General features: G+C 32.3%; 1 protein-coding gene across 1 annotated transcript in view; it reads right to left on the bottom strand.

The window, feature by feature from the left end:
* Positions 1-4,864: 4,864 nt before the first annotated feature.
* LOC109055898 (ubiquitin-conjugating enzyme E2 E2) overlaps positions 4,865-10,665 on the bottom strand; it is a 29,749-nt gene continuing 23,948 nt past the window's right edge. The window contains exons 4-6 of the mRNA XM_042773226.1: positions 9,492-9,624; positions 7,097-7,244; positions 4,865-5,702 (exon numbers count right to left, since the gene is read on the bottom strand). Coding sequence (XP_042629160.1) covers positions 5,605-5,702; positions 7,097-7,244; positions 9,492-9,624 — 379 coding nt within the window. The 3' untranslated portion in view covers positions 4,865-5,604. The remainder of the gene's footprint in view (positions 5,703-7,096; positions 7,245-9,491; positions 9,625-10,665) is intronic.

The following is a 10,665-nucleotide window of genomic DNA, read 5'->3' as shown; positions in this document are numbered from 1 at the left end:
ACCCAGTGACACACTTTCACCCATGTGTCAGTGCTTTAACCCGTCCAGAGGCGGAACACGCGCGCACGAACCCACCGCTGCAACGTGAGGCGCGCTTCTAGGAACATGATGTTTTTCTGGAACGCCACCGCTCCCCGTTCAAAACAACAACAGGGCCTGTGACGACGAGCCACATCAAGCCAAAAAAACATACAAAAAGTTTCCACCTTTAATTGTACTTTGAGTGTTTAAGTGTTTTTCATGCATGTTTTTGAAAGTAAAGTCTCCATAATAAGCTCTTTTTTAGTCATTTTAATATTTATTCATGGATCATCAACTGTGTTCACACTTGAGTCAAGTTTACTCATCTCTCCACAAGGACGAATGACCATATTGTGTCCAGATAGGGTTTATCCAGTTCACTTGGGAGCGTGACTTGATTTATAGGTGCTTGTTCTGGGTGACTGCTAGAAGGGTTGGGCAAAATTCATAGAAAGAAGAGAAGGTTTCAAGTGAACTGACTGGCTCTTTTCTAGCTTGTTTCAAAGCAGCTTTACAGAGATAATAGAAAAGAAAAAGAAAAGAAAAAAATAACCAGTGATTCAGTGATGCAAACAAAATTGAATTCTACTGTAAAGCAGCTCTAAAACAACAAAAGTAAACAGTCATTATTCAGTTGATTGTTAATTCAGTTAACACCACACAAAAATGACATTAAACATTAATATTTATATGCATAAAATGTCATAACTATCTTGTCATCCCTCAGTGTTCCCTCATATTTACTATAATTATTCAACTACTGTTTTCACTGCAGGACAGCAAAGTCTATATAACATATACGACAGGATCATAAATATGGTTATGATACGTATGCAACAGTGGTCATAAATTCAATTGGTGGTTTCCAAGATGATCACCTGATTTAAAGGGGTCATATGATGTTGCTAAAAAGAACATTATTTTGTGTATTTGTTGTAATGCAATGTGTTTGTGCCTTTAAATGTTTAAAAAACACATTATTTTCCATATAATGTACATTATTGTTTCTCCTCTATGCCCCGCCTTCTGAAACTCTTGATTTTCACAAAACTCATCTCTCTGAAAAGCGAGGTGTGCTGTGATTGGCCAGCTATCCAGTGCATTGTGATTGGCCGAATACCTCAAGCGTGTGATGGAAATGTTTACATACTGTGATGGCGTGTGTTCCGGCGCGACAAGACAAAAACAATAAAATCCATTATAAACAAGGCATTTGTTGCATCCAGTGGGGACATAATTATTGATTATAATAACTTACACTGTGTTTTCACGCGTCGAGTTGCATATTGTGGCACATAAACAAAACCATGTCTGCATTTGTGATCGTTTGAATCACCAGTGGCAAATCCTTTACATAGGAAAACATACAGACTGTGTGGGCTACTCTTACATGAAACCTTACATGACCTCGTCCTCCACAAAATGCGCTGCACACATCTGAACATTTGGGCTGAACTGTTCCGGAACAGTGTTTAACCACTGATTTCTAGTTGTGTCCTCTTTTGGAAGAACAAACAAAGTAGTTTCGCTTTCATAACGTAACACACAGCGTCTCCACAACATTGCACTGACAGCAACAGCAAGAATAAAAGTTACGCCTTCTTTCTTTGCGTGAACGTCTGGGTGGCATTATGCAAATCTTCCCACATTGTGACGTAGAGATGTGGAGGCGTGTTTAAACGAGGCGTTTCAGGGGGGCATGGACGAGTCTTAACTTCTATAAAGAATATCTCTTTGGATTTGAGACTTTAGTCTTTGCAACTTTACAGATCTTCTTTATTCACCAAGAGCTTGTAACACTCCAAAGAGAAAGGAAAAATTGAAATCGCATCATATGACCCCTTTAACAAGTGAAGTGTCTCTTCTAGAAAAGCACACAATGTATGTACACCTTGTCTGAACATTTTTCTCTTGTCAGATCATGGCTCAAAAGAACACTGGGACACAACGTACTGTGCTGTAGACCACAGAAAAGGTGTGGTTAAATGCACCATGAGCTGCTAAATATAGCCATTTGGCACAGTAGGTCTATTGCATGTCATTTAACCATAATCTACAAATAATTAACCAGATCTCAGAAAAATGACTGCATAATCCACATATCTCAAACAACAGTCGACCCTTACAGATCGAGGATGGGTTATACATTTACAGAGATTTTTAAATGTACTTCTCATTTTGCTTCTTTTATTACAGTCTGTATTCTGTATTCAGGGTCTGATTTAATCAGGATGTCCACACAGCTCATTGCCTTGCTGTGGAAAGATGCGTCACAGTAAACAGAATGTCATCTGCTGACATCTAGTGGACAAACTAGATCTCTACAGTCAGCCTCACATGAGTGACCACATGGAAAACAGGTGATTTGTTCTCAAAAGCTGCTGTTAGGAGGACTCTGGGTTGTTTAAATTGGGCATCTGGTGTAAATGTGATGACAAGGAAAAAACTGCAGGGTGTCCTGAAAATATAGATGTCTTATTGGGCCCACAAATATAACCGTTGTTTGTTCTTCTTAACGTTTAATAATGAGAAAATGACACATTGTTGGAATATTAAATATGCCTATTATTAATAATACAATATGAATTTGAGTCTTAAAGTCTGAGGCTAAACCACACAGTCCTAATAATTTAACTTCAATAAAAAGCTGGGATTTTCTCCACTTTAAACCAAAAAATTGTAGAATCTGCAAGTAAATTTAATGCAAGTAAATTAGTTAACAATGATTGTGTAACCTTGCTTGGTTCTTCAATTCTTTTTTTAACTTTTTTTTTTTTTTACACCCAAGTATGGTGACTATACTCAGAATTCGTGCTCTGCATTTAACCCATCCAAAGTGCACACACACAGCAGTGAACGAACACACACACACACACACCCGGAGCAGTGGGCAGCCATTTATGCTGCGGCGCCCGAGACTCTAACCCACAACCTTAGGGTTAGGAGTCAAACTCTCTAACCACTATTTACTAATATTTTTGTATTAGATTTTATTTTAATAGTAGTTTGTTTTTGTAATTTTGTAATTTTTATAACTTTTAAATATTTCTATATAGCTTTATGTAATTTTTATCTTAGTTTTATTAAATTGTAGTACTTTTTTTTTTTTTTTGGAGCTGGACAAAATAATGTCATGAGAGAAAGATTTGGAAATATATATATATATATATATATATATATATATATATATATATATATTTTTTTTTTTTTTTTTTTTAAGGTGAACTATTCCTTTAAGACAGCTGACTGCAATAGTGAACACACGAGCTCATTTATGGAAACAGTCATATGGCCTAACTTTTGACATTTTATGATTCTGGGGTGTGAAATTCGCAATGATTAGCCAACCTTTTGACATTTGTGGTGAGTACGGCTTGCTCATTAAATTCCACAACACCTGATAGATGTGTGTAATATGTGTGAAAGGTTATAGTTTGCAGAACAGACAAGACAGACAAGTCATTATCACATCATTTTACAAAGAAAATTAACTAACATCTAATGTCCTGACTAACACAAAATACCACATTTAATCTTTCCCAATCTTATTACTGAAATGGATATAATGACATTGTATGGCTGATACACTTTTTGAGTAATATAAACTGAGATCATACGATGTAACTTTTCCATAGTCTTCATTTTGACACTGATCAAGGGCCAAAAATAGGAAAAAATTGTGTAAATTTTTTTTCTTTAAAAAGCTGCAGGTTTGCTGTGCTTGTTTGTACAGCTGCACAATCACTATTACATAATTATATAAATTATGTAGTATTCTTTTTACATTTTTCTTAAATACAGAGGAATATTCAAAATTCCTTCAAAATTTAGTATTATTTAATTTTACAGTAAAACTGCACAATTGCAATACTAATTTTATTTTTATTTCATTTTAGTAATTACTAATTGTAGTAATTTAGTAATTGTTATCCTTTAATTTCAGTTTTTCATCTAACATTTATATTTTATTTTGCCTTGTATAAATTGTATAAAATGTATCAATGAGTAAATAATAATAATAAAAATAATATTTGATTACAAATAATATTAGAATTATTACACACACACACACACATATATATATAATTAAAATATTTATAAAGCAAAATGTTACTGTAAAATAAAACTGGAATATTAGTAAAAAACAATTATAATAATAATAATAAAGAAACTTGTGCATGTTAATAAGAAAATTAAGGTCCAGATCCTTTCTCTGCTTTGTGAATGTCCAATAATGTTTTATGCACAAATTTTTATGCAAACTTAGCAAAACACAATTTCCAGACAATCAAAAATCTGCATAGAACTGCATAAAAATAAATAAAACATGATCTGAACTGGTGCAAATAGTAGAAAATGTGGGGGACCGGTGCTTTGCTTAGTGGTTGCAGTGATAGCAAAAAGATGTCTGCCAATATATTTGCAAAATATAACCAGAACTTTTGCATGACACAAATATTAAATAATGACAGCAAATACTAAGAATAGTAGAATTGACTGACTTTAAATAAAAGTTATATTACACAATATTTACGGTTTTGAATTAAAGGTTTTTAATAAAAAAAAAAAAATCTTTTCATGCATGAGTTCTTATGCATCTGTTGACAAGGTTGTCAAATTTTGACACTTCCAATCAGTACACAGTAATCAGCCAGTGACGATAATCCAGTTCAGGCAAGCATGTCCTACTGTAACTAGTTAGGAGTGAATTTTTATTAAAGATTAAAAATATTGCAGTTTAGTGTGACTGATGTTTAAAGCGCATGTGACAAGCACAGGAAGTCACGCGTAACACTAGAGAGAAAAACACATGCACTGAACATATGACATTACAAACAAGAAATGACAATTCAGCCACAGTGTTTATTTATGCTGTTTTTCATGAAGCAAGTGCACAACAGTCCATTCTGGCCAGAGGTGGCATGTAGCAATATGTACACATCGTTTTATTTAATTTTTTTTGTCCTTTTCATTTTTTTTTTAATTCACAAGCAAGCCTATCGTCAAGTGGCCGCCATGACTTTGAGTTTAAAAAATACATACAAACAAAACAAGAGGGCAGAGTTTGCGATTCGTCATCCGGTCACATGCATGGAAATCTTACTGACTTCTAACAAAAGGAGAGAGAGGAGAAAATAAAGGAATACACTATACGGTGATGAGAAAAACAAAGTAGTTCATAAGCTGTATTTGTTCCTGATGCCACTTAAAAAGAAAGGATATACATACATTAAGTTGAAGGATAATAATAATAATAATAATAATAATAATAATAATAATAATAACAACAATAACAATAGTATTCCTTTTCTCCTAAGTAATTCAAACATTCAGATAATTGGAAAATAAAGTCCCAATCTACTCTTTGTATAAAAAGAAGCTTTCAAGTCAACAAGGAACAAAGGACAGTTTCTTCACAGAAAGGTCTACAGGAAGTTGGAAGGAAGAGGGGCCAGATCTATTGTTGCACTTGGTGAGTGTGCTTTCAGCAGACGGGGAGAGGTAGAGGCACAGCAGGGCTGAGGGGGGTATAGTGTGTGTTTGTGTCGAGGAGGGGAGGGGAGCGATACTGTACGGCACGCTTTATGTGGCGTATCTCTTCGTCCACTGTTTAGCTATTCTGTCATGTTCCGTTCTGTTGGTCAAGTACTGTGTGGCGATGCTCCCGACCAGAGGATCCGCTGCAGACACGAGCCGTCATCAGCACGTTAATCAACCGAAAACAAAACACATTTCATCTGACACTTAGGGGCTAAACTACTGCTCATACTTAGGGTTCATTTACTTAGACCTAACTAGGGCTGCACAGCTGGAGGAAAGTGTCTTTTTCTGTTTCTAAAAAAAAAAACCCTACAATAATAATAATAATAATAATAATAATAATAATAATAATAATAATTCTTATTAGTAGTAGTAGTGCTAAACAAAATAAGAAATTACACAACACAAAATATTTTACTGTAAAATAAAATGTAATGTTAGTAATTGAATGTATTTCTTAAATATTATATAATACGTTTTTTTAATAATATAACAACATTATTATACACATATTGTTATTATTATTATTATTATTATTATTATTATTATTATTATTAGTAGTAGTAGTAGTAGTAGTAGTAGTATTAATTCAAAAAATTTAATAGTAGTATTAATTCCTCAAATATTTATTTTTTAATTTAGCATTATTATTTACTTGGTAGTAACAACAACAACAATAATAATAATAATAATAATAATAATAATAATAATAATAATAATAATAATAATTCTTCTCGTATTATTTTTATTAGTAGTACTACTAAACAAAATAAGAAATATTACACCACACAAAATATTTTACTGTAAAATAAAATGTAATATTTAAGAAATACATTAAATTAATTTAATTAATATTATATAATAAGAGTTTTTTTATATTATAACAACAACATTATTATACACTTATATTGTTATTATTATTATTATTATTATTTTTAGTATTAATTCCTGAAATTTTAAAAGTAGTATTAATTCCTAAAATATTATTATTTTTTATTTTGTAATTAGCATTATTATTCACATTTTAATTTAGTAGTAACAATAATAATAACAATTACTATTATATTATTAGAAAATTACATTAATATATTATTGTTATTTTTTTACTATACTGTTATGTAATATTTCTTATTTTGTTTAATATTTCATGTAGTAGTAGTAGTAATAAACAAAATAAGAAATATACCATACAATTTTGTAATATTGTTCTGTAAAATAAATCATTTAATATTTTAGAAAAATATCCTAATAAAGTTTTACAACAACAAATGATGATAATAATAATAATAATAATAATAATAATCAAAATAAGAAATATTACATAACATATTGTAATATTTTTCTGTAAAATAAATAATTTTAGATATAAGGAAAATATAATAATGGAGTTTAATGATATTCAAACTGCTACCAAAAATGTTTATTATTATATATGTTGTTGTTAAAGTCCCGCAGTGCTTGTGCTACAGACATGAATGAAGCCTCAAATCATGTGGCTTGGCGTTACGTGATCAGAAGAGGTTTTGTGTCTTACCTGGGTTACAGTCTGTGAGGAGAGAGCAGATGGACAGCAGCACCTTCGAGATGGTGAGGGCAGGACTCCAGTTGTCCTTCAGGATGTCCAGACAGATCACACCCTGACTGTTGATGTTACAGTGGTAGATCCTCGTACGAAACGTTACCTGGGAAACAACAAGACATTCAATGGAAGGCTGACCCTGACAGGATTGATATTGAGGTCTTTTTGCCATCTTTAATTTGTAGCGACATTAGTGCACTATATATTAGTGCATGCATGCTAACCACAAGCCAAGGTTATTATAGTTAAAGCATAAAAAAATAAAAAAATAAAACAAATTAAAACTGTATACACACTGGCTTGCAAGATGGGTCACAAATTGCAATCTTTATGTGCAACAATCCTTTTAATCAAATTCCCCACCTGAATCAATTTCTGTAGGTAATATCTGAGGTTATGCCACACCAAAGCATCTTATACACAGGAACTTGTCACTGTATGAACTAGAATATGAACTAAAATAAAAATAAAAAATAGTCTCTGCTTGTTCGGTGTGTGTGAGACATCTCTGCAAGAGCCCGAGGCTTTCAGGGCAAACCTTTAATGGACCTTGACATTCCTTGCCTTGAGATTTATGACAGTTTAATTGCCACCAGAATGACTTCCTTTATCCTGTCTACCTACAAACCCACAAGAGCCCAGAGAACAAACACATACAGGACGTCACTAAATGAACATCCTGCTTTACTTGGGGTTTAGAGACAGATTGGAAGGACAATGACAGAGGCACACGGACCCTGAGTTATTATTATTATTATTATTATTATTATTATTATTTGAAGAAGAAATAGGGCTGTAAAAAAAAAAAAAAAAAAAAAAAAAAAAAAAAAAGAATTTCGAATATTCGTCAAATTTAAAATAAAAATCCACATTCGAATGCAAAAACGTTTAGAAAGACATGTAAATTAATGCAAGTTTAACTTTGAAAAAAAAAAAAAAAAAAAAAAACATATCTAGACTTTATGGTGGCTTTTTTCCACCCATCCCACTGCATCTAATGTTTTAAAATGAAAAATGTACTCCGTGTGATTGGCTTTCCGTCCTTTGTATTAAACTATGCATACATACATGATGCTGTTTTGTTTATAGTTGTTTAAGCAACTTCGTTATAATTGGTTTATAAAAATTATTTTTTTAAATTTTGTGCTTTTTTTTTTCAGATATTGTTGTTTTATTTTGTTTTTTGTATAAGTGTGTTTTATTATTTTTTTTCTAGGGGCGCTCTTTTGTGGTCTGGGGAGAGGAGAAAAGCTTTTCTTCACCTTAACTGAAATTACGCATTTTAAATTCGAATATATAATTTCGATAATATTAAAGTACAAAATTCAAATTTAGTTTTTCCTGCCATTTTGCTAGCCCAAAGAAGCAAGTAGAATTTTAATCAAATAAAGTTTATCTGCTGTAAGTTTTTATTTTCCCCCCATTGTTCAGTATGCATTACCCTTTTACCCATTACCAATAATTTTCAGTATGAATTACCCATGTTATCACAAATATACTAAAGTTAATATATATGTATGTATGTATATGTATAGGTATGTATATATATATATATATATATATATATATATATATATATATATATATATATATATTATATATAGATATATATATATATGTACGTACGTACGTACGTACGTACGTACGTACGTTAGTATATATATATATATATATATATATATATATATATATAATTTTTATAATATTATTCAAATTACTAATTTACGTTAATTAAATAATTTATGTTATTAATTATATACAATTATATTATATTTCTTTAATAATTTGTAATTTTATTATTTTAATAATTACATTATACATTTTTTTAATATATATATTATTACATTACATTTACTATAACATTTCTATAATAGATCTCTCAAACAAGAGTCCTGATGTTCTCAGCATGGAGTTAATCAAAGATAAACAGCACATTTTTAACTGTTAAACAACAATGCAATGAACGACTTATTAAGCAACTTACATTTAAAATACATTATTGAATCGCCACTAAAATAGATCCAGACTAAGTCAAAGTGTCGATTTGTTTGAACACACCGAATGAATGATTCAATGACTCACTCAAAGTTGAATCAGTGTTCTGAAGGAATCGATTCAGTAAATGATTCAGTGACTGACTCAGTGAGTCAGTTGCAGATGCATTAGTTGCTGACATGCTTTTTTTTATCTATGTATAAAATACAATTTATTCAATGCAGATAAGATGCACAGATTTGCATAACACTTACCCAAAATTCAAAATGCTCTATAGATATCATAGAAAACCCATATCAGTCATCCGCTAAATTTGATGCATATTCATGTGCCATGGATATTTCTTTGCTCTTACCTTGGGTGGTTTAAATGGGTAGTCCGGTGTAAATGCAATGTCAAGAAAAAAGACCCCTCCTTCATACACAGAGCCCGGTGGTCCTAAAATAGTTGACCTCCATTCATAGATGTTGTCTCCTTTGGGACCGGCGCTGTTAGTGGAACAAAGAGAAGAGAACTAAAGTTAAACGGGGACTGACCGGCCATTCCAGGAAGACTAATCATCATTTATTCATGAGGCAAACACCAAGAAAGAACAAGACACTGAAGACACTTCAGAGCTGTGCTCATGCTACAGGAGACGAATCATGGAAAACCAGATGGACTCTCTCTCCGCAGACCATTTATGAAAACTAACAGGCTTAGATATCGCCAACTACCTCATAACACCATACATTATAAGTGCACTTGAGGGAAAAAAAATAAAACGCTGGACTCTGGAGAATAATAGAGAGACTGTTTTAGAGGTCACAACCAAGTGGAGATAATTTACCTAAAATTGACAGACTGCTTTATAATAAACTGCTCAGATTAGTTCAAAATGATGAGTGACCCTTTTAAAGATAATCTATAGATACTTAAAACATGCCACTTTAATGTCATAAAGATTACTAAGAAACACTTAGAAATCTAAGAAACAATGTCTCGTTTTCTTCAAACTCATGCCTATTCCTCTTTCAGACTGCGACAGAGTTAATGCATAAAAAAAAAACTTGTAAATTCACGATCAAATCTGCTGAAACGCTGCTGGTGGCTGAGCTGGTGAAGAAAGGAAAAACAGAGGACTTTAGAGCACATCTTTGAGCTCGTTTGTCAAAGGGCTGCCACATCTGCTGGATTCCCTCGTGATAAGTGTCATACTGAAGATTTACGACTCGTTCGATTGCTGTAACTGTGCCAGACAAACAGACTGGGAGCAGATCCAGCCCATAATAATAAACAAGCCTTAGATCTGTGCTCTGACAGACAGCAGCAGACACATTTGAATATGTGCTTGTGTTGTGAAGTGTAGTCTGTCCCACGGTTTTTTATCCTAATGCTTATGCGTTTGTGCTCATAAACAAATGGCAAGAGTGAATGCATGTAGGTCCATGATGAGGGATGGAAATTCTTTACAATTCCCAATCCATATTCATGACCTGTATGATCCAACAAAAGTTCATAAAATACTGTGGATACAGCAATCATTGTAA

Source organism: Cyprinus carpio, chromosome A16 (assembly GCF_018340385.1).
Source record: "Cyprinus carpio isolate SPL01 chromosome A16, ASM1834038v1, whole genome shotgun sequence".
NCBI lineage: Eukaryota > Metazoa > Chordata > Actinopteri > Cypriniformes > Cyprinidae > Cyprinus > Cyprinus carpio.
The sequence above is the reverse complement of the archived record's forward strand: the minus strand, read 5'-3'. Positions and strand labels throughout refer to the sequence as shown.